This window comes from Anopheles cruzii, chromosome 2 (genome assembly GCF_943734635.1).
Source record: "Anopheles cruzii chromosome 2, idAnoCruzAS_RS32_06, whole genome shotgun sequence".
Taxonomy (NCBI): Eukaryota; Metazoa; Arthropoda; class Insecta; order Diptera; family Culicidae; genus Anopheles; species Anopheles cruzii.
The window spans coordinates 1,138,629-1,163,923 of record NC_069144.1 but is presented as its reverse complement, the minus strand read 5'-3'; the positions used below and the strand labels follow the sequence as shown (position 1 = coordinate 1,163,923).

Genomic DNA, 25,295 nt, shown 5'->3' with positions numbered 1-25,295 from the left:
TTTTTATTCTTTTTCGAATACTTTAAATGTTTAATTGATTCGCTTTAACTGTTTTGTATTATTTTCTATTTACTTTTGATTCTATATGTGTGGCAAGAAGGCATGAAAAGGCCTCCGTAGGATTGATTTATAATAGAATTTAGTTTTGTCAGCTCAAGTTCCGTTTCTGCTAAACTCCAGTCCTATTAACTCAGCGTTGTTTTAGTTTTCTTGCTGGATACATCAAGTCCACTGTGGCTGTTGGTCGATGCTCTTTTCGGGAGTTTGGTTAGTTTGGTTTGGTTGGATCCTTCAGGTTCTGCCGTTCGTGAACCACAAACCGGTGATAAGGCATTGACGTGCCGTTCCGGAGCACAGGTCACGTTCCGGATCTGGATGGTGTTCCCCGGACGAAATCGAGGACTTTTGACTTCATTTGCCATTACGGCGCCTCCAACGCAAACGCTTCTTTGGAGGAAAATGCGGCGAGAAAAACCTTCCTCTGACAGCCAACCTGACAATTAGAACGGCGATGCGATGCTTGGACTCCACACGCACACAGCATTCAGCTGTGTGTTATCGCTCAGCACGTGCCCCTTAATTGTGCCCGCAGGACATGGACACAAACCGGGATGTCTGGAACTATTGTTGTTCCTTTTGAGTAGTGCTGCACGTTTCGTTTGTTTCATTCTGGCCCAATCGGCCAACACGGCCACGCTAGTCAGAATCCTGTCCAGATTTGTAAACCTTTCCACAATATGCCTGATGCCAGAAGCATTCTTCCAGAGACAGCACCGAAGATGCTACTTTTGGGTGAAAATTTTAATTCCGTCGTCGTTGGTCCGCTCGCCACGGATTGTGTATGATGGTCACGGATCCCTGTTACAGCACACCGAGTGGCCGCCGGTAGCCAATGATCGGGTTTTTGATTATGCCCAAAACGTCGCTCGGTCCTTCGAGCGACCGACCAAGTCAGCCGGGATGCCGGAATGGCTGAAATTTTAAGTTCCTTCCGACCGACCCGTGTCGGGTCAGATAACGAGCTCCCGAGGTCGGTCCGACAGACCGATGAATGGCCCACCCGGGGGGGAGGCCGTTGATGTTTAGACTCGTTATGTGACGAGTTTTGGTTTGGCCCTCGCCCACGGGGAAAGTGGCAATAGTGTCGTGTTTCCATCGGAGCGCATCCGGAGCGGACCAAAAAGGATCCCTCAAACGGCCCCAAAACGGGCCCCCCCTTGTGGAAGGAGCCAGGGAAAAAAAATCCGGGCGAAGCTTGTTAAAAATTCCAACCCATTGCCGCATCCGACAAGCGGTGGACACATTGGGCTTTTGGATTAAAAATAGCCCTTTTGGACGAGAGGCGATATCGTTAAATTCAATATGCCCCGGGATGCTGTCCAGCGAGCCCTGTAGCGGCCCTGTCCGATGGCCAATTCCTTTTGGGCACTATGGCCACAGAAGGGGGAAGAGGAGGAAAAACGACTAAATTAGTTTCCTGGCTGCCATCGATTTGATGACGGTAGCGAATCGGTGGTGCCAATTATCGGCCACCCCCCAGTGGGGCCGCCAACGCCAGCGACACATTTCCGGCCGTCAGACGGGTACAAAAAGGATGCGTGTTTTGCTGTTTTTACGTACGTACATTGCTGTTATCTTGTTGTGTCCTTACTCGTGGACAGCTCCGTTTTAGAGGGAACGTTATCGCGATTGGTTGGCCGCTTGATGGCCGAAGCCTTGTCCTTCAACCGAGTGCATTCGTTCGTTGGACGTTTTCGATCCTTTTTGTCATTTCGGTTCCTAGCCTTCATTTGATGGTTGGAAAAAGTTTGAACATTCCCAAACCTGGATTCGAGGTTCAAACCGTCCGTCCACCCATCCCAATTGTCCACTAACTGAGTATCCCTCTCGGATCAAATACCGAAACGATAAGATAACGTGTGAGAACCCCGATGCGTCTCGGATGCGCAAGGGAACGAACAACATTAATAGGACCCCCGGAGCGCTTGTCGCAACACTTTTTTCCTAATTAAATCATCAAAATCGAACGACAGCCGAAGGTGTAAAAAAGGTTGTTTCGTTAAGCTCCGCCTGGACCTTCCTTTCATATGAGTCTGCTTGGTTCAATCTACGCGACGTGACCCAAATCAATCAGGACAATCTGTCCCTCTCAGGTATTTCGGGACGTTGGGACGATTGGATTTGAAACTTCATTTCGTAACATTCTCAGCGTGTGGTGGCCTTTTCCGATATCTTCCCGGAATCGGTTGGTGGACGGTACTAAATTTACAATGTGTTGAGACCACGCAAACAACCGAATCGAGACCGAATATTGACGAAGAATGATAGAATGTAACAAATTTTAATCCGCTGGCAGGTTTTCACTCTGGTACTTTGTAGAAATGCCTACATTTCATAGCGCCGCTGACCGATTCAAATGGCCGCGTTTTGGATATTGTCGAGGAAGATGGGAAACGATGCGATCGCCGCGCTGTTTGATGTTTAACTTCAATTGCTTTTCATTTATTCACGATGCACCTGAAGCACCTCATGTTTGCTACTCGAAGGTCGCGAAAGAGTTCCCCACGAATCGATTACAGTCCCCCGAGGCTCAAATAAAAAGTACTTCTCCGAAAGGATGTTGAACGTTGGTAGCAAGTCTGTTAAAAGTGATAATAATCGTAAGTTATTAATGTTGATAGCGGTCAGTAACCGTTCCACTAGCATTTCTTTGGCTACAAAAGTCACAGTCTGTCTTTCGGGAAAAAGTTGTTTTCATGGTATTCGCTGATTTGGCCAATTTACCACTCCGCACCCGAGCAGAGTTTCGGAGTTCCGGAGAAGACAAACTTACTATACACAACTAAAAAAGTCCATTTCTTCTGGTTTTTCCAGGAATACGTTTTTTTGTTCCCTTATTCAGCGGTGAATGTCTTGATGGGAAAGCGAGCGCTAAGAAGTAAAAACGCTTGGAAATCATTTGCTTTTTCTTGCTTCTGCTTCTGTTTCCTTATCAAGGTAAGGAAAACGGTAAATCGGACGACCTGGGAAAAGATTCCTTCCTGTTTCCATCGTATAGTTCGCATTAATTCGCCCTCAGGGCAGAGGATCTTAAGAACGCCACGGCCACGGAGTCAATGGCAATAGAGTTATGTAAGCTTCCACAGTGTTTTGCTAATGCAGACGAAGCTCCTGGTTTCTTGCAGGAGCTTTCCAAATTCCGCTTACAATTGAGCATAGTTGAGTCGTTTCGAAATTTGTATCATACTTATGATGACTGTTTTCTAGGAGTTTTCTGTCTAAGAAACTCGTTTGATGCCTTCTACCTGTCTCTAAAGTTTCGACGTGACTCGCAACAAGATGCGGAATGATAAAGCTGAACGAGAGGCAATTGGAAGGCAGTCGCCGGTCGCCGAACGTTGGCTGATTCGGGTCGCGCCCAGATAGATTAGCCATTGTCGTCGTTGCGGGGATTCCTTTCCCGGTCAATATTGCTCGCATTGTCGCAAGATTCGGCGCAAAGTGCGTGTCGCCAGGATTAAATGATTTACGATACTTCTGACGCCGTTACCGGTTCGGCGGGTGTTCGCGTTCTCCTGCTTAGGTTCACCTCTTTTTAGGTCATCGATAAAGCGCAGTGCGTGTTGGTGTGCGAGTTTTAGGAAAATTGGTCGGTCATAAATCATGTCGAGCAACATAAAACTGTCCATCGGTTGTTGCCGAGGGTGCGCTACGTGGCCACACGTTGCCGCCCGGGGGTCATTCCATTTGTTTTGGCTACACCCTTGCGGCTTATGTTAAACACAGCGTCACCTACCATGCGAGAATGTTGCCCGAGTAGGGACTCTCGGGCGATAGGGAGCAGGAAGGCCACGTTAAAACACTTGTCGGCTTCTGATGAACTCTGGCAGCGTTCGTGTGAGTTATTGGAGCCCCAAGCCCAGTACCGTTTGAACCTTCCACCTTGGGCGGGTGAACAAACATTAATCAATTCGAGCGCATGTCAAACGGCCGGTGTCAAGTGCTGTGTCGAAGAAGCGGATCGATACTGTCTGAAATTTGTAATTGTAATTGATGAGTGATGGAGTTAGGTACCTAATACTGATCCGTGTCACATGGTCTTCTACAAAGTAAGTTGGACTTCTCTCCGAAACAACATCGTAGCCGAATAGTCTGAAATCCGTCGTCCAGCATAACTGAATATGGCCCGTAAAGCTTTCAATTACCAGGCCACTTTCCATCCGTGCCAGCTTTATGGAGCAACAACACGGAGGCTAAACATCCCTAACGGAGTGTATATGCGCCCCGTAGCTAATTAGGTATGGTAATTTTACAACCCCAATTATCGTGCTCTGCGAAAGGGCCACAAGAAGCGAGAGAGACCCGTGTCGTACGACAGCGAAAGCCTTATGCTCCTAATGCGAAACGTTCTGGAACATGCGCGTAGGGGAGTAGTTAGCAAATGTTATTAAATATGCTTTCGTCTTGTTTGTAGCGTAATTCTAATGGTGATACACTCCCGATACTGCATTCAGCTGCACGTCTTCGCCGGATAAGAACCAGAACAAGATGCTGCACCTTTTGAATTATATTTCAATAACCCTTCGCCCGCGGGTTGATGATAAGCCGGCCATCTGGCCGGTATTAATGAGTGTCAAGATTGAGCTATCACGGCCAACGGTGTGACAGGCGCTTGTTTCTCGCCGCCGCCGAGGGCCATGTCATTTGCATGCTAAGTAGCCCTTTTAGTACACGCTTCCCGTGCCACGTGGCCAGACAGACACGGCCGCCGGTGCACTTTTAACACTGCACCCTCCGTAACAACATCCGACCGCTGACGGCGGGCTGTCGTCGCCCTAATTACGTGATTTTTACTCACATTACCCAAAGCTCTCGCACTGCAACAAGATTAAATGCTGTAAATGACAAAAAAAAAACGCCGTTTTTAACCTCCCACACAGCCTGGGGGTCGGCTGCAAGTTATCTTTATTGACACAACATTGCGCGGCCGCCGGCCGCAAGACGGGTGGGCGATGTTCAATTAATGCGCCAGCTTCTCAAGATGGAGTGTATTTCAACACTTCAAAACACCTACCGTGCCCCCAGGTGGCTCTCTCTATCTCGCTGGGGGCCACTACAAGACAAGTGGCCGTATGTGGCCATTTCTTTTGGGCAAGCGCACCCAGGGCCTTGTGTTTGAACTGTCTTTCGGAGCACTTGGTGGAGTGGTTTGTTCAAGTGCCGCCAGCGTAATTATGCGCGGCTACCGCGCGGCCACCGGTAGCTAGAGTTCAAAAGCCCGTGAACCCGGTTCTCGGTTGGTGAAAGTTGCTCTTGGTCCGAATTTTGCGTTCCTTGGAAACTTTGCAGAACTTTCCTTTGGGATGTCAGTGGACGTCGCTTCTTTTGGGGTGTGTGATCGGATAGGTGCTAAAAATTTAAACCATTTCAACCATCCGCCCAGTGTCGAGTGACACCGTTTCGTGTTACGTTTTTAATCCATCACCGCGAGCTTCCCCGGGGGCCTGTCATTGCTAAATTGAAATCATACCATCAGCGGCATAATTCAAATATTTTTCCTTTTCTTTGCTGCCACCCGCGGGTCCTGGGTTTCTGGGGAGCGCCAGCAACATTCGTGACAATTTGTGGCATTTCGGTGGCGTAGAGCTATGAAGTGGCTCAGGGAATTGTAATGAAGAAGTTCCTCGAAAAGATTGGCGCTAAGAGTTGGCACCGGAGCAGAACTTATGGCCTGTCGGTGGTTTTAATACAGCATTTGTGCAGCATGTAACAGCGCACATGTTTGTGCAGCATTAGCATAAACTTATTGGCACCGCCGGGGCAGTGTGTGACGGACAGAGTGTCTTATGTGGTAATCGATCAGCATCCTTCGGCCGAGGCTGACCGACGGCCGAGTCCGCTCGTCTGCTGGCGGATAGATGATTGACATGCATTACCGTAATGGGACCGTCCCGTCAGCTCGTCCGAGCAGAGGTCCTAACACACTCACGATGATTGAATCGAAGGACCGTCGGGATCGTCTACGCAGCGCGCGACTCTAAAAAAAAAACCGAAGACTGAGGCGACGAATACGCAAACACCGCGCCCGTCTATCTATATGCAAATCGCGGGGTGTTGCGCCGCCGCATCTCATTACCGGGGTCCATTTTAACGAGATTGAGTATAGCTTTTTTCGGTCGCCGGATCGAGCGTTCCGTTTCGCGGTCTGCGGTCAGTTGCCACGGTCCGCCTACGGTACTTTGTTGTGGCAATTGTTTAGGGATTTTCCCAGCCAGCCCGGGGTGGCGTTGAACTGGTCCGGTTGGGGCAAGCGGAAAAGTAAACAGTAAGCAACGGAGTGGCCCCGGGAAACGGTCACCTCAAAAACCCGTTGAAGCACGAACGTGATGAAATGTGTGTTTTCTTTCACAAGATCACGTCAAGATCAGGGCCGAGCTGTGGGCCAGATTTGGGGAGGGTTTTTGCCGCAGCATCTTGTAGACAGTGAATGTGCAGCGTCATATCGCCATCTGGAACGTATCTGGCCACTACTATGCGTGGGCCAAAAATCCGATACGTAACTTGGGATGGCTTTCAATAAAACGCATTGCTTACGGGGCAACAAAAGGCTCTTCGCCCTGCACTCAATTCCGGCAAGTAACGCTCTTTACGCGACGACGAAGCTTGTTGGCCGACTGTTTATGGCCCCGACAAATCACCTTCTCAGCCGGCGTCGGTTCTTTCTGCGAAGTTGCGCGGCGCGGCCCAAAAGAAGACGAAGGCAATGTTTGTTGAGAGGACATTTAATTTGGAAATATTTATGCCCACCAACGGAGGGGCATTGTTCTGGCAGAAGTTCTGGTTCCGTCCGCGAAATGCGCGCTCCCTTCAAACGGTGGCCGATGACAGTTTGGGGCAAAACTTCGGAACCGCGCTCCGGGCTGGTAAAAGTTTTTCAGTTCATTTATCGAATGGAGAAGTTTCTTTTTTGTTTATATCCTGGGGAACGCCCAGGGAAATGGCGTTCTTATCTCGCGAGATGGGTGGCCCCCGGGTTCACCACTCAGCCTGATTTAGCGCCACCGCCTGACATCGAGTCGAGTTTCAGAAGTCGAGTGCGGAGACCCGCATCTGCGGTTCTTAAGCTTTTCGCGGTGACGACGCGGAATCAGCGCGAACTTTTCATCAAATCGCTTCTGACGGCGGCCCGAAATCAAGGGCTCCGCGGGAAAAGATTGGTTTCCGGCCCCGGGGGTAGTAATTAATTTTAGAACGGTAAATATTGAATTGAATTAATCTTGGGCTGGGCGTTGGGCCGGTGGATGAGACGCAACTTGCCGCGGCGTCCGTTAATTATTTGAACGGTTTTTAACCGTTTATTATGTTGGGGTTTATTCTGGGGCCTTTTCAGTGCACCGGTCAGTGGGACATTTCCTTTCCTTCGCACATTTTTTAGGTTTTGTATTATTTAGCTTTTAGTACTAAATATTTAAATGGTTTTGGCTGACCTTTCGATTAAACTCCCAGCATCGTAACCTAGGCAGCGGAGCGTATTTGTTCAATCATTGGAACTCGACCTCGAACTTTTCTATGCCGCAAACAACATTCATCGAGCCTCATTCAAATGCCCAAAATTGCAAAACCGCTTCACGGGAAACCGATTAGAGGATGTGAAAAACAATTGGCCGCAACGTTATTCGCAGCCCTATTGTGCAGTCAATCGATAACAGTTCCGTTGGTTGAGTGGGAAATTGAAAACCAACGGTGCTCCATCAGGATTCAATTTCATGCAGTTGGGAGCCAGCATCATCGCCAGGCTTTGAAAAGGTCTCCGTTATGTTGTAATTTAACTATTTACTGAATAGCGAAAGATGTTCCACTTTTGAGTGACATAGAATGGTTGAAAAATCATAAAAAAATCACGCAAACATTTTGCATTAGTTTGGTCCTTTTGTAATAATTTTTGTTTAAAGAGAAGACACCATAAAACTGGTCTTTAGGTCACTTCGAACGCTAACACCGTTAAATGTTTACACTAAAGCACCTTTAACGCGCATCCTCTGTGGCGGCAGACATTGAAGCCAACGATCGACCATCGTGTTATTTTTGCGCGACCTCGTTTGGATAGAAACCACGGAGTGGCCCCGATCGGTGGAGCATCGACCAATGTGTGTATGCAAATAAATCAAACCCCTTTCGGAAGCATTGACCTCGCCCTCGGATGGAGTACCAAGAGGAGTAAACCTTCAAAACGATACACCCAGCTCGTCTGCAACATATAGGCACAATAGACTTGAGCCCATGCAGGAGGACCACCGGAGGTCCCGTCCCGTCGATAAACTAGTGATGCTTACTACGGGCAGGGCGCTGTCCTGCCGTCCTGCTCCAGATAAAATGAGGTCGTCCTCACTCGGGGAACACCTCGGCCACGCTTTATTTATAGTAATTGCAGGAAACAAACCGGAATAGATTAGAGTCCACATTACCCGTCACTGTAGCGGCAAAGTGAAATGGGAAACTTTCACGTCCCACACGCCGGAAACGACGCCGCCTCACGGAGCGATTGAAGGCGGGACGATTTATGGTCGTGTCTCGTTAGGCAGAGCTTCCCAGGGCAAGGGCAAATGAAGATGGAATGCGTTGGCTCCTGTCAGCTCCAAGTCCAGTCCCAGGACCCCCCCATATGAGTTACAATCAATCGTTTGATCTGATCACTCTTCCTCGACACTCGGCAGTAGTAATGGGCCGCACGCCATTGAACTATATAAACTTACATCCTGGGCTGGGCTCCAGGGCCAGGGCCTGATTTATGGCCGCTTTACGGTGGGCTGCAGTTGCATACGGTTTATGTGGGACTCATAACTTAATAATGCGTTGGGGAATGTACGGCTTAACCGCAACCGCGTGGTCGGGCCGGGCCGTGCGTGGTTTGATGGATGACAAATGGGCCAACGATGCCAATGATCCGTTCTTAGCTCGGAGTCACGTTTCGGTGCGATTAAATAGGGTCTCCTAGCTTTGCGGGGCATGGCCAAAGCCTTCGGTGTATTGACATCGAGTTAAATATTCCGGTACACTTCCTTCCCATTTCAGGTCACGAAAGACTGTGGTGCTCCGTGTGGTTCCATGTTCTTCTCCGAGAGCGAACGGACGGTCCTGAAGTACTGGGTCGGGTCGTGGGCCGCCGTGTGCGTCGCTAGCTGCTTATTCACGGTGAGTACTCGAGCAGGGAGCAACCTTTTTCGGATTCATCCAATCAACTCACTCGATAATGCTCAAAATGTGTGTCACTCGTTGCAACGTTTATTTTTGGTGATCGATTTATATTTCGGCACACATTTTGATCAACATTTCAAATGAAACATTCCATCTATTGCGTCTGACCTATGATGGACAACGTTCATTCATTTCCACCTAGTTTGATTGAGCGCAGGTCAAGCCGGTTGGCAAGTTCCCAGAACGATCGGTGCGGAAAATTTGACGAAAATTGATGCACTATCGGTTTCGATGGAATAATTTGAATGACAATGTGGACCATTTTCTGTGTTCCGAATTTCACTTGATTGGATGTCCGATGTCCGCTGGTTTGGATTGACCCACAAATCAATCTCAAACATTGTTGACACTAAGGGATACTATTTTTACATTCTTTTTCTACCCACCCCATAGGTCCTTACGTTTCTGATCGATTCGTCCCGGTTCCGGTATCCGGAGCGTCCGATAGTGTTTCTGTCCATTTGCTATCTCATCGTGGGCTGCGCCTATGTGGCAGGCCTCGGAGCGGGAGATTGGGTCGCGTGCCGAGAGCCGTTCCAGGCGCACATCAAAATCGGTCGGATGCAGATGCTCTCCACAATCACCCAGGTAAGTCGGAAGAAGCGTTTTTGCTAAAGAATCGACGCGGGAAGATGGGTCGCAAAGCCAGCCGCCTAGCGACACCAATCGAATTCAAACAATCGGCTTTAACGGCCGGATGGTGAGCGACCCTCGAAAGGCCAACAGCCTCCCCGTTCGTTTCACCGTTGCAAAGGTTTCGTAGAGCTAAACCAGTTCCTTGTTATTATGTCCATCCAGGGAAGAAACATGTTTGCTTGGGGCAAGCAACCTGCGCTCGGCCGCTCGTAATGCTTCACTCGCCTCGTCCCCAGTCCTGGGCCCTGGGATGATGGGCAGCTGATATCCTCTGGCAGGTCTTAACCGATGCTGCGGTAACTGAAGCGTTCACCTTCAGATGGCAGGTTTCAGATAGGAATCCCATTTGCTCCGATCGGGTTTTTGCGCGGCAGCATATGGAGCATAGGGCCGCGAGCGCGAAAGATGGACACTGATCGAAAGCGTAGCGCTTATTGTTGAATGACCGACGGGTTTATGTTAACGGGTTTATGTGTGAGTGCGACCCCGCCGTTGCCGGTTGTCTGTGACTAATACGATGCACTCCCGGAGCCCCGGCCTTCGAATAAATCTTTGCCACAAAGGTTCAACCAGAAGATGGGCTATAAAAATCTTGAGTCTCGTGAAGATCGAAAACTTACCAAAACAAATGCCGGCCGCGCTCGTGAGATACTTGTTGATCCTCTCGACATCGCATAAATATTTATGCACGGACGGAATCTTCGCCTCCCACAAAATCGAATCGGGCTGGGGCCTCCGGTGAGAACGTGTGTTCGAAGTGGATCTGATTGCCTCCGTCGGCTTTGATTTTGTGTCGGATTGGACGCGAGATACCTGTGAGCCGCTGCTGTTGTGTGGTGGCATAAGCATAAATCATAACGACCCGTGATAGGAAAATAAATGCAAAAGCGATCCGTTCGTTCCGGAAAGGCTAACGACGCCCCACTAAATTCCTCGGCTTCATTTCTTTTTTGGCAACCAACGCGCCGAAAGCGGATTTATGGCACTTTTCTGGCTTTGGCATACTTATACCCGCTTCACTAGGTCCAACGGCACTGGTCGGTGCGAAGACGTGGAGAGCGTTTTATTGTTTCTGCGCCGCAGACAGCTTTCCACCCACCGTATTTCCTTCGTTTTTTCTTGTTGGAGAGTTCAGTGCAAAAGATTAGTGTCGTGAAGAGGCCACGACGCAATCGACGACCACAACGCTGTGAATCGATTGTAGCTACTGCTGCCGGCGGACGATGAAAGCGATACCGAGACGGGGGAATCAACCTCCGACGATGCTGCGACCGAAGATGGTGGAAAAATTCCTTCCACGAATGGCGCGGTCGCTGCCGTTCGGTCCAGATGAGCCGTTGCCGGGCAGATTTTGTTGAGTTCATGAACTGCATTTGTCGTTTGCGTTGTAAATGCGCCAGGCCGTTGGTTGCAGTCCACCGCAGCCGCAGACGTTGGCATAGATTCCGAGTGCCGGTTGAAGAAGACGCGAGACTAAAGCGAGAAGTTGCAAAAACTCCACTGTCCGCCTGACGGCAACAGACGACGGCTATCAAAAACCACGAAAGGTTGTCGTCGTCAAATGAATAGCTTTCAGTAGAATAATGCGGCTTCTTTTCAATTTTCTTTCATTTAGTTACTTTGAGTGTGTTTGAATGATGCCTTGGAAAAGTGAGAAAAAAAAGACTAAGATGGTCAACCTTTGGATCTTCTAAAAACAAAGAGCACCAGAATTCATTCAGTCGCGAGTTGGTTTTACGGTCGATAATCGAACCCTTGTTTTATTACTAAACAGGACTAAATTTGGACACACAAATTACTAGTTTTAATCAACAAACAAATCGGCATCTACAAATCTAATAATGGTAATCCACACACGAACCGAACGTTCACCGAGTGACCGAATGATTCCTCCGCGTGAAGAATTCGGTGAGTCAGCGCATCGACAGTCGCGAATTCTCGTCACGATCTGGAACGACTTTCCGCTAGTTATGTGCTGCCCCGGCAGGTTCGGTTACTTGTTTCGCAAAAATCACGCGACGGACGATTGATCAGAATATATTCCTCGCCCGCGAAGAAGAAGTTTCGTTCTGCGTGTGGAAAGAAGTTTTTGCTTTCGATCGGAAGCGAAGCGAACACAGCGTCTTGAATTCTAATTAATCACACAACACGTCCTTCGTCCCCACGACTTCCGTCGGTTTGGGATGGGAATCGAGACTGCACGATCAACTTCTTGGCACCAACTCGCAACTGCCAAAACGCGACGACGACTGCGGGCTGCGTGCTGCACGTGGTTAGAATTATTTAGCGCAGCGCAAGAAAGTGATGAATTTTGAAGTTGATGAATTCTCCGCAGTGCTCCGCGACCACGCTGACTGGCTCCACTTGCAAGATATGATTTAATTTGTTTGCTTATTACAGTTACACAAGAAACTCTGTGCCCCAAACTCTATCATGGTGATATAATTTTAGGTAAATTACTATACTTTGCCCACGGGCAGTTGATTACCACGGGCGGACCGCACGTAGTGTTTGAGACAAGTCCTTGCCGCGCACTGCCCATTAATTTGGGGCCACTCCGCAACACATGATTACCTCGGGCCACGCGGAACGCCAGCCTCTTGCCGGGGTAAAATGCCGTTTATAACAATCAACGGCCTCCATCAACTTCTGGGCCAAGTCCTGTTAGCTGCTGATTACTGTGCCCACGCCACCGCGTACCGGTCGCTAACGCGTTGTTTATCTAGCGCTCGGGCAAGTTATGTAATTTAAATTCGAACGATTCGCATGCCGAACGCCAGCTGACCAATCGGACCAACTTCTCCAACTAACTCCCGGGTACCCGCCCGGTTCTCTCTTCCGTTCACAGGGCCATCGTCAATCAACGCTCTGCACGGTGCTGTTCATGGCGCTGTACTTCTGCTGCATGGCGGCGTTCGCGTGGTGGGCCTGCCTGGCGCTCGCCTGGTTCCTGGCGGCCGGCCTCAAATGGGGCCACGAAGCCATCGAGAATCGCTCGCACCTGTTCCACCTGGTGGCGTGGGCCATTCCGGCGGTCCAGACCATATTCGTGCTGGCGCTGGGAAAAGTCGAAGGTAAGTCCCCGGTCCGGGGTTACATGACATTGTCCGCCATTCCACAGACGACGCACGGTAGCGGTCCCGGTTCGGACACTAAAACTCCACCTCCAAACGGGGGTCCGTCAGTCAGCTACTTTGTTAATCCAGTGCCAGTGATGCGACCCAGCATGATCATCGGCATCGGCAAGTGCCACTAATGATTGGTTATGGTGTTTAGATTCGCAATAAAATGGACAGACGTTTCAGTTACGGCCCCCCCACGGTTCGCCCCACCCAAACCCGAAAGTCTCGAAGGTGTGGACCTGCTCAGCGGACTTTATAGGTACTTGTCACGATGTTGGCCCGGCTTTTAATTGGACACCGCACGCCGCTCCCGCCACCGCCGGAGCGAGATAAAAGGGCAACTAAATGAAGTGGGTCGGTTTGGTAATTGGCGTCGATTACTTCTGCGCCGCGGCCGCGCGCTTTATCTGGCATTTGCATCGGGCGCGGTCCCGGGTCCGTGCTAACTAGGCACGGCCTCCGAAGGCTCTAAGCTGTCGGAATCAATAAAACGCACCATAAAGCCCGTGACGTGTTAGCCAATTCTCGGCTCGAAATTAATCGCGGCGCCGCTCGAATGACGGAAGGCATTAAGGAGCTCACCAATCACAGGAATTAGCCGTGCTTTTTTGTCTCAGCCTCTTACTTATTATGTAAATTGTGGAAAATATGGTTTAGTTTGCGATTATCACAAACTACTGTAAGATTGACGAAAATTGAAGATGAATGAAGATCTTTCAAAGAAAGATCACTGTTGATGAATTTCTGGAGAAGATTTCAAGTTGGGTAATGGACCGGTAAATCTCAGAATATTCCAAGAAATTAAGGAGATGGCATCGTAGGGCTTTTAGAATGATTCAACGAAAAACGTTGCAATCCCTTAGATCACTCTTTTATGAATAAACGTTCATAGGCGTGTGAGTTATGAATGGCTTGTGAACGACGGCCGCCATTGAGGTTCGGTGTCCATATTTCATGCTAACTGGGTTGATTAAATTATGCAGATCAATTTGGCAGAGGCAGAAATTTAAAATAGCCCTACAGCTAATAAGACGACACGAGCCATCAGTTGGCCATGAGCCGGGAGCGATGAATATTAGCTGAGCTTTAATATTGTCTTCCGTGGAGTATTCATTTGATAAAGATAATTTTGTAACCACCACTTTTGAACGTTCTGCAATTACTTATTCTTTAATTCATCCTCGGCACTGGTTCCAGCTTCATTTTCTGAGCCCCTATGAAAATGCTGTGAACATAGCGGTCCCTCGTTATTCCGTTAGTTGGCACGCGAGTCCTTCGTTCGCTGAGATAATCAAAGTAACACGTGCACTGCCACCTCAATCAAAGTTCGCCGTCTCCTGTTTTCGATTTAGTGCGCAAAAGTTGCTCTTACGGAATGTGGACCGCGTGGTCCGGATCCCCGAAGGACCAGACAGTCTCACACGCAACATTCGTATTACTGCGGAAACCGTTTCGCCATGAGTTAGGTGGAGTCCGGTTTGTGGTCGAGCCACCGGTGTGGTGTGCCTACGAAATTTGTCTCATTTCCCGTGGGACAAGAGAGGTGCACTTTCTCCCTCGCAGAACGTCCGTTAAGGTCCGTGTCCGTAGGAAGAAGTTTGCCGGAATGTTTCCCTCTCTAATCTGGCTTCACACGCAACTTACGTGACCGGTGAAATAGAGCACACGCGAATGGATCGGATAGAGGCAAGTTCAAAGCAAAATACTCTCCCAAAGAGGAAACTATTTTTTGGCCACGCTCGGTGCACAGTTTGGAAGCGAAAGCGGAAAACTCCAATTGAAAGTAAGTGCTAAAGAGAAATGGTGAAATGACGTTAAAATGGTGCAGCTAATTTGCATGAGATTTACTTTTTTTGTCTCGGGCCAACGTTGAAAGGTCTTTAAGCTCGTTCTTCGTGGAATAGCTCCTAGACACGATACAACAAAAGACAGAAACTGATCAACGGTGATGATGATGGCAATGAGTCCCGTGGCTGAAAGTGGACCGTAAAGCTTCGGATCGATATTTTTTCGCAACGGTTCGGTACATTATATTAGGTCTAGGTGTTAATTCGTGCGGTTTTTATTCAATATTTGTAACCTAATTACAACAACATAACGTATAACTAACTTATTGAAAGTATTGCCCGTCGTTAGCGACGACTTTCTCCCATCTTTCGGGTAATTCCTCGATTCCGTGTCGATAGAAATTCTTATCCTTATCAGCGATCCAGTCAGAGACTCATTTTTCTATACCTTCAAAAGTAGTGAACCGCTGTGCTGCCAAATCGTTGCTCATGCAACGGAACAGATAGTAGTCCGAAGGAGCAACATCTGGTGAATACAGCGGGGGGTTAATAGTTCCCATCCGAAATTTTCGAGATAGGTTTTGACCGGTTTTGCGATGTGGGGTCGAGTTTTGTCTTTTTGAAAAATCAGCTTATCATGTCTTTTATCCCATTTCCGTCGTTTTATGGCCAAAGCTTTACTTCAAATGCATTAATTGTGGTTTATGGGGTTATCCTTCAACAATTTAATAAGGTTTTAAAAGCTCAAAGTATACCACACCTTTCATATCCCACCATATGCACAGCATAACCTTTGCGCAAGGAATATTTTGCTTTAGTTGCGGTGGCCCTGGTTCACCAAGCTGTATCCAGGGTTTTTTGCGTTCAGGATTCTTGTAATAACTCCCCTTATCATCACCAGTGACGGTTCGGTACAAGAACCCCTTTTGCTGCCGTGCAAGCAGTAATGTAAAAGTACTCCCCGCAAAAGTACTCTACAAGGAACAAAACTTGACATGTTTAAATGTTTATAAAAGTTGTTGTTTACACCTTAGCAAAAAAACCTATACTGCGTTAGATGCGTAAGGACAGTAGATGTCAAACACATATTTCATTTCAAAAATATTCGTTATACTTAGTGAGCAGTGCCATGTATTGTAAACCGCACGAATTAACACCTAGACCTAATAGTTTCTTTTCACTTTCATATCGGCCACAAACGAAAGTGTCTTCGGAACGATCGGTTTCCCACGAAAGCAGAAAGCTTAGATATTCATTGGCAGAACTTCACTATTGAAACAAAATATAAAGTAAATTCGTCTGTTCATTGCCAAGGTGGACAAGAGTCACAGAGTTTAGATGGCAGAAGTCGGCCACATTGGAAAGATCGAATTGTACAGATATTTATGATGTTTGCCTGCGGCCATAAAGAGCATACCATATTTCACCCCGTCGCGTACGTGGAATTTACGCCGTACGTAACCGCACTGCATTACTTCTACCCGGACTGATCCTTTCTTCCTCGACGTTCGCCCTTGTTCCGTGGAAAACCGATCCGAAATTTACTTCCCGCAGCATGCAATAGTCACACACACAGAGCACAACAATCGTTTGAAATCGGCTCGAAGCGGCACCATTTCCGAGTCGCATTCCTTCTCCTTCACGCGAGCCCTATATCCGGTGGCCGGAAATCGAAGATTGTAAATAATCTAAACCGCCCCCGGGCCGATGGGCCCGTTCGTAATACTCATCAACCCGAACCGAACGATGATCGTCCGGAAGGTCCTTTCTGGTCGGTTGGCTGGGAGCAAGTCGGACCACAGAGCGACTTCTAATTTCGCCCAATGTTTATCCGTTTCTGGCAATCATCGGCCAAGCCAAAGCGGTCAATTCAGCCAATTTATTTACCGGAACACAGCCGCTGGAACTCTTGGCTTGGCTTTTATAGTTGTCAAAAATCGAAAATTTACGAACCCCGACGGCAACGACTTTGAAGGAGGAGAGTGTAGGGCTTTGCGGTCGGCGACACATGCAGCAACTGCACTCGCCCACCACCAGTGGTGGTCAACGGCTTCGTCGACCATAAGTTATAAAGTCCCTCGAGGGCGAAAAACTTCATCTGCGTGCTTCGGACTTATTACTCGAATCGGAGCACTTGCGAATTAATGGACGCCGATTTGCATACGCCAAGCAGAACGCCGCCATGTGGACCAACGTATTCCATACGATCGGCTAAGGATCCAGGTTGGAGAAGAGAAATTAGAAGGTCACGGGGAAAAGTTGTTATCTTCCTCGAAATTTGGTCCACAAACTTTGGCCACAGGGACCTTGCGTTGCGCGTGCGAAGAGTGTTTTCTTTTCGAAACTTTTTCAATCTCCCGATGTCGTCCGGTGTTTGTCAATCTTTGGTGTGGCTTTCGAAAGATCTCGCCCTCGGAAGATTCAGAAGTGGGTGGCCTAAAGTCTCAACATCCAAGATAGGAGGCTTCACCAAGAATGGCAACACCCAAACTCCGGTGGTCGCAACTCCCAGCGCTCAGCCACATGCTCGCCGACCTTTATTAATTAAACCATGTGCGCAATAAAATGTAAATATTTCAATTAATTTAAACGAGCAATAAAATTTGCCCGCCAGTCACTCGATGGCGCAGACAGGGCGTCGTTACGTGTTCCGGAGAACTGCGCTCGAAGCGGTACAGCGCACACTTGTCGAAGAATGGTGTTCCGCTCCGTACGGGGAGTTCATCCTTAAACCACTTCTTAAACGGGTCGTGTTCTTGTCGTGGTGGTGGAGCCGCGGGATCTTAAGGAGCCCGGACCCGGACGCCAAAGGCCTGCCGGCCCGGCCAGCCAGTGATGATGATCGAAGTGATTCATTGCCGTTTTGCTCACTCCGGTTCTGGTTTTTCTGGTGTCTGGTGGCGGTAATCGTTACCGGTGCCGGAGCTCTCGTAATCACCTGCGAAAGGCTTATGGCAGGCTTACGAAAGCCAGGCCTTCCTGTCTGCCGTGTGCGTAACGGAAGTCTGCTGTCGCCGGCAGATCGGTGGAAGGTAGTGTTTATTTAACTGCAAATGATGGCAATTAATTTGGGATGCGAACGCCGCTACCTGTTCCTGGATGCTGGATGGATGGGGCTAATGCCTCGGATGGTGCTGCTCATGTACTCTTAGTAATATAAATATAAATAAATAGAAACAAAGATAATAATTGCGAACGGGTCACGTACTTCACAGTCTTTTGAAGATACTCTCGAATTACCCTAGACAAGTAATCAACCGAATAGTGAAGAAGTAATTTAAAGGTTAGGAACTATTTACAAAATCATAGGAGCTAAATAATCAGTGTTGGTCTTCGTAACTGTACTGGATTTAGACGCCTCTATGTAAAGTCAAGTTCCCTGCCAAAATCGTTAAGATTGGCAGCAGCTGCCGCAGCACTTTCCCACTTTCTCGAGCACAAAGGACTCAATTATCATGCTCCAATATCTTGCCCTTTCTTCGCGTTATGAATATCCGCGCCAGCGTTCCCGCATCTCGATCCGCTCGCGTCGGATGGGTGTTTCGTCGGGGCGATCAAATTCCGATGCTGTGCTTCGCGAAAGTGCGCGAATAAAGCCGCCCGTCCCGGGTGGCGGTCGGGTGGCTGGTTGATCCACTTTTGCATAAGCCTCCCACGAGGGAGGCTTGATGTGCCACCCTTTCTGGGAAGTCGAAACTCGGCTTCGATCGTTCCCCCTTTCGTTCGCGTTATGTGCGGTTTATTGAGCCACACCGTTTGAAAGGCAACCAGCTCCTGGATTCGAAGCCAACCGAGAACCGAGCACGGCCAAGGAGGGTCCTACTGGAACCGAGAAAGCTGAATGCAAACGACTTGAGCCGCAATAATAGGCAACATATATTTTCCATTTACATTCCGTATCTTGCGAACGCGCGGTGTTCGGTTGGGCTAGATTCGAATCTTGTGTTCTTCAAATCTCATCGGGATTGGCGCTTTTTACGCTCCATTTTCACTCCGCCCGGTTACCGGTTACGTCACTGCGAAGAAGGCGTCCACATCGTAACGGGTTGGCTGCAATATAAACGAAAAAGAATCTATTCACTGGCTTGGCCGGATACAGCGGAACAGTGCCAGGAGGTTGCCAGGGGGTTTATGAATCTTTGCGGGAACGGTGCCCAAGTCGTGAGCCGGCTAGGGCGATTTTCTGGAGGAGCCACTTAGGAAAATGTACTTGGCCGGGACGGGATTACCGGTGGATTGCCGTGAAATCGATAGCGACCTTGACTAACCGTAATTGCTGACGATTCGGCAGATTAGAAAGGTTTTTTTAAGGTCTACAACTCCAATCGTTAGCTCTAAGCCGTCACTAAGCACAGCATTACGATAACCGTAACTGATTAATAAAAGTTCTCAGAACAGTTAAATGGGTTTCAAAACTAACAGGAGTATGGACGTCGAGAAAAGGTTCATTAAAAGTTTTGTGATGTTCGTATATTAAACGTGCCAACATAAATTGTAATAAATTATGCTACATTTCATCCAGCAGCCGCCCGGTGTCCAGTATTGCAATTAGACTTGCGCCGACCGATGCTGCTCGTTAAACATAACGCCCTGCGCACCGTCGCTTTTTAAACAGTATCCATTTCTCAGCCAACACCCACAAAACGTGGCCGATGAGGGCGTTGTCACCAAACTTATCTTCGCTTGGCTTTGCATAATTGAAATCATCCATTATCTGAACTATCGCTGCCCGGATGCTGATGTCGTTCCGATTAGAAATGCGGGGTGGGCCTACACTGTCAGTGGCCCGGCCCCGGTAAGCCCCACGGCGCTCGTAAATTAAGTTAATTGAAGAATTTTTCAACCCTTGCCGTCCTGCGGCTGGGTGCCCCGTGGCCGGGTGCAGCTCCATCAGTGAAGTAACTGCGTGTAACTCACCGCAAAAATAGTGCATCACCTCAGTCAGGCTCCCGCGGGCGACTTTTCGCTGACTCCGGTGGTCCGGTCGGTGCGTTGATTTACGATCGGCCGCGATCGTTATCGAAAGTCCGTGTTTCCGGAGCCCGGCTCTATCGGATCGGACGGCACCGCGAGACGAAGCCCACGGTGCATGAGGCGGGCACGACAAGTATGCTGATTTGGATATTAAAACGAACAATTTGTGGACACGAAGGATATCCAGATATTTGCAGACCGTTGACGGTAGGTCATTTGTAAGTGTCTAAAAGAGGACAACAGACCATCCTGTGCATGCGCCAAAGGATAAAGTAGTAATTTTAAGGACGTGGCCACTTTTGTCACTGCATCCTATTACCACGCCGTTAACCGTTACTTGTAACTGACGTGACCGTAATGCCACTTCATTGGGGGCGACCCCGACCGGAACCCTCACACAGAGAGACACACCATCAATCAAATAGTCGCTCTTACGATCCATAAAATTATGATCCTTTTCGTGCTGGGGCCACGCCCCACCGGTGCAACAAACTTTCATCCGGAACCGGATCATGTCGCAATATCGCCATCATCGGGAAAGTTTTCTGCCAGCGGAGGACGTCCTCGCGTGACGTTACTGTCAGCACCGCTCCGCGCACGAGACCGCTTCCCTTTCCGTGGTGGTGCTGCTGCTGTCCCACTGGGAGTTGCCACCGGAATTAGCACCGCCACGCCGCGAGCGTCCGATGCGACTTTGATGGTGGTCTGCCTCGGGTTCTTCCTCGGTGGCCGACGAGCCACGGGCATCATGCAACATCATCATCTCGTTGGGTGGCGGTAAGATGCACCGCGCACCGAAACACTGTTGCGATGGTGCCTATTAAGCGTTTGATTTATTGTTTATCGCCCCGGCACGGGGGTTTGTGGATATAAAGTGGACGGCCATCGCCATTTTTCACTTCGACGCAGGCCACACGTTTTTCCCGAGTTTTTGGTGCGAAAACCCCTTTCTTTATTTAACAAAAATGCATTTCACCCAGCAGCAGCTTGGGGTGGCCCACCCTGTAGATTTAGAATTCATTTTCCCAAAACCATCGGTGGATTCGGGGGAATAAATTCATCACCGTGATGTGATGGGGAACGGCAATCGATGGCCACTCGAATGTTGGCAGAGCTCCAAATTGCACGAGCCGTCACGAGCATACTTGTGTGTTTGCAGAGCAAACATAATCGAGAGGAGGGCCAAAGTCCTTACTATGCGCCGCAACATTGTACGGTTAGTTGACTTTACATGCCCGTTTGCCATGCTGACGAGAAAAACATCATCCATAAAGGTACGTTTTTCGTTCGCTGGAGCCAGTTATTTGGTTAATAGAATTGGGCAATAGTAATAATATTGCGTGAGTTCTAAAAATAGTTGTAAGAGTTTACTTTTTGAACCTTGAATTTTAAAATATTTCATGAAGTCTTCATTTGGCCGGTAAAATAACCTGTCTTGCCAGAGACAGAGAGAGACCACCTAGCGTGCCAGACCACGTATCAAATTTATGGACCACACCTCCGAGCTACAGCCGAATGCAGCCACTGTCGTTGTTGACCTTGGCCAACGAGTTACTTCAGAGCCACGCTTCTCAAACCGGGTGGGAGCGATTTTTATGTTTACGCCCGAGGGGAAAAGCTTTCAACTTTCCATCGCACTAGGCAAACATGCTGCCCGTGGTCCTGCGCCTGGCGTAAGTGAAGGTACACAGCATGTGCAGAATACAAAAGGAGCGAAATCCAGTTGCACAATATCGTATGTTGAATGGATTTGTTACGAAGTAATACGGGCTCGAGCATATTGCGCTCGGTGACTCGGTGGTGGCCTTTATTGAATCAAAATAAATCACATTTATTTTACCTTCCTTCGCTACTCTTAGTTACTTTGTATAAACGAATGAATTAATCTCTTGCTTTACGTACAAGCTTTCGACACAAAAAAGAGCCGCGTGTCCTCTGGCCGGCCGGATTGAAAGCTTGAAGTGAAACTCAAGTGAACGATAAACACTGCACTGCTCGACATAAGTAAGTTGTTTGACACAGCTTTGTTTAATCGGCTCCAGCATTTCGGTGCCAACGCTTGTTAACAAACTCCCGGGGCTCGTGTGTGTCTGGATCACCGGTGGCCACAGTTGCATTGGCGAGACACAAGAGCGCCGGCACTAATTGACTTTTCGTTGCCAACACGGCGGCGGCGTCGTCCAGCGACAGTCGGCGGCTGTGTGATGGTTCTGTGATTACTACAAAGCGGTCGGGTTGTGCCGGGAGTGGGTCCGGTGCGGAGTGTCACAACCTGCTCCGACGATCGTGAGCCGAACGTCAACCATGGCACAAACATGTAAAACATTGTGGCCCGTGGCCCGCGGCCCGTAGGGATCTGCGGTCCGAGGCCGGACGGCGAAATGAAAAATAAATCTTAAATGTAAACTTAAATCGAGCAACGCTTGTCCTCCGCTCGGTCCTCGCCATCCGTTGACGTCCGGAAACCACCGTGGAGCCCTCCGTGGATCGGCGAACTTCAATGGTAAGAGCCGAGGCAGTGCAAACAAGCGTTGACGACCGACGGACGAGAGCCTGGAAAGAAGCTCTAAATGAAACAGTGCTTCAGACTTCTGAGTGTGTTGTTTGCGGCGTTTGGCGGCCTGTCTGTTGGAAGTCTTAATTTTTAACCCAAAAATCTTGGACTCTGCAGAAGGTGCGAAGCGATGAAGGTTTTTAAAAGGTTTTTTAGCAACGGAAACAAAGCGAGTGTTTTTGTTCTGTTTTATGCTTGGCTTTCTTAACATTTTTGGTTTATTGAAAAATTGCTTGAGTCAATGCATGGTCGTTGAATATGCAAAAGAGTTGCGTAACAAGTTCTGCTACCACGAAGGTTCTGTGGTGGGACCACCCCGTTCTATCGAACGCTCCATCCGTACCTGTTGCGCGTACCGAGCATAGCTAATCGAAATCGAAAGAAAGGAAGCTGCGCATGAAAATTCTAACGCCACGTCGTTACCGCAACAAGCTCGGCGTGTAGGCTTCTGCCCGGCAGCCCACCGATTGGCCTTTCTCGTTAGTGGCTTCGAGGGGCTAATTAAAGTGAATGCTGTATGCAATTCATTACGTTCCCGCACCGGAATGTGCCCCATCATGCTACGCTACCGTCTTGGCCATTATCGAAAATCGTGTGTAGCATTCCGGAATCTGTTCCCCCTGCCCGGCTGGCTCTCCATATTGATCACCATCTGCTTTGATCTGAATTCAATAGAAATACACGCAAAAAACACGGTCCGAAGGGAGACGAGCATGTTTTGAAACAAGATGTTATGCACGGTTTTCTTAAAGGCTTGGCTGGGGTCAGCATATCGCTCCGGCATCTACTTCCGACTCCCATGGATCTGTGTACTTTAAGGTGCTCTGTAGAAAGCTGTCTTATCGGAAAACCGAAGAAGAGATGGAAAGTTTTACAAAGTTGTGAATAATCCTTTAATTGAGATAGCAAGTCCCATACAAAAACCGATTGGAGCTTGGACTATCTTCACACGCTTTTATAAAGCATCTTATACAAATCGCCGTTTCGTTCTTCGTAATGGACGACACGTTTTCCATCAAAATCATCCATTATTTATTTGAAATACCCTCGATTCAGCCAGATTAGATATCGGACAACCAAAGCATATCGATTTCTCTCGTCAAGGGCTTCGTTGGTTTTTCTTTCCACAAGGGTCTGATAGTCATTCTAAGTTATTTTTGTAGCAGAACTTGAGATGTTCTTCAGCTCGCTTTCACCGTTACGGGGAATGAGATGAAGGCCCGGCTTTCGCTTTTTGCTTCGTCAGAGGCTAATTTGTTCTTCTTTCTTGATTCCTTTCTCGGCACCAAGAACTGGCAGCATTAGACAACATAGTAAGAGCATAAATATAGGCAAGCTTATTGATTCCATGTGCAGAACCCTTTCGGGGTGTGGACTTTCCTTTTCTTAGCACAACAGCGTCGTTGGAATGAGGCCCCGTCGCTCCGCAGGGTGGCGCAGTGCAGAAACAATGATGCCCCAAACAGCGGGAAAACCCATGTGATGGGGGGCGGCCAGAAAACTAACCAGCGGTGAAGAAAATGACATTTTAATTAATTTCACAGCTGTACCGAGCGTTCTTCTGGCGTTCCGTTCTATTCTTGTTTTCCTCGTGTGCCGGAGAAATGAGATTGGTCAAATCTTTTGAGCGGAGGGTTCATGTGGAAATGCGCCAAGTCATTCAAAGATGTTTGTTTTCAGCTCTTTTCTCTTTCTTTCTCTTTATAGGTAAGTCCTTGGCCCGTCAATAGATATGTTGCACGAAGAGGAGCACCACGAAAAGTGGTAAGTCATGATGGGGTCTTTTGGTTTGTGGTTCAGAGCGATTTTGAGGGTTTACGGATTTTATTATCGTCTTGGGTGTTGCATCGGATGGCTCGGAATAGTTAGTTATATTTCCAAAGAACCGGTGCTAAACAATGTAAAATGTTCGGATAAAAGAATGCTAATTATAAACTTATCAACTTACACGATAATACCGAAGCTCAAAAAGTAATTTCTCAAACGCCGCGACCGCGCCAAGAATTGCAAAAACTGAACCCATCCCAAGGGAGCATTCGCATTCGATCGTAAAGCATAAAAAGCCCGCGACCGTGGATAACATCGTTCGATTTGTTGGACAATGGTTGGCCGGAAGGTACATATCTTTGGCCGTTTGCTGACTCGCTCCGAAGCCCCGTCACGGAGTGCGCTCTATCAGCCGTCACGACGGACGCCGCCGGAACGTGCCCATCCGAAGGACGAGCGTAAAAAACGAGGAAAAGAAAATCCCTTGCCAACTGAATGCATATCTTCGATCCTCTGCTCCGCGGCGGGCGCGGTATCTTCATCAACCTGCAGCATGATTTTTGCATGTTCACAGCACGATGTTCATAGCTATTAAATCCGCTTGCCCTTGGGCAACGTCTAGACGTGAGGCTGAACCAATGCACCGAGCTGTTCCGTTTCTGGAAGTGAGCTCTTCGTTCGGTAACATTCATCATTCCGTTGATCCGAACTTAAACTCAAACTTAACCGACATTTTATAAAAGTACACCGAATTTCTATTCTTTTGATAGTTTACCAAGCTATTCACTCTTAAAATCTCACTTAATTCTTCTCAGGAATTCTTCTTTTTGAGGAGTGTTAAAATTCTTCGTCCCTTCTCGTGTCGGGCCGTGTGTTAATAAACAATGCAACCCACTCGAAAAACCGGAGGAATTCCGAAAGGAGCAAAAACGGAAAGCCCAAAAGCAGATCATTTCCATAAAGCACGATAACTCGACCGCATAATGCTCGAGGCCGCGGCCATTTCCGCCCCGACCTGCTGGTGCGTTGGTGGGCTTCTTTTCGCAATGAACCTTGAGCGCATAAAATGCCTACAGAATGGGTTGCCGAAGCACTACACGCGCGGTTCATTGTGCAGTGACGGCCCGGCGGAAGGCGGATAATAAACGAACGTCATGCTGCGAGTAGAAAAAGCCCCACAAAGTGGACTCTCGCCACGGA

General features: G+C 48.5%; 1 protein-coding gene across 1 annotated transcript in view; it reads left to right on the top strand.

Annotated features, from left to right (window-relative positions):
* Window positions 1-4,094: 4,094 nt before the first annotated feature.
* Window positions 4,095-25,295, top strand: part of LOC128269312 (frizzled-like) — a 70,176-nt gene continuing 48,975 nt past the window's right edge. Inside the window, exons 1-4 of the mRNA XM_053006747.1 lie at window positions 4,095-4,109; window positions 9,073-9,192; window positions 9,649-9,843; window positions 12,740-12,965. Of these exons, the coding sequence (XP_052862707.1) occupies window positions 4,095-4,109; window positions 9,073-9,192; window positions 9,649-9,843; window positions 12,740-12,965 (556 nt within the window). The remainder of the gene's footprint in view (window positions 4,110-9,072; window positions 9,193-9,648; window positions 9,844-12,739; window positions 12,966-25,295) is intronic.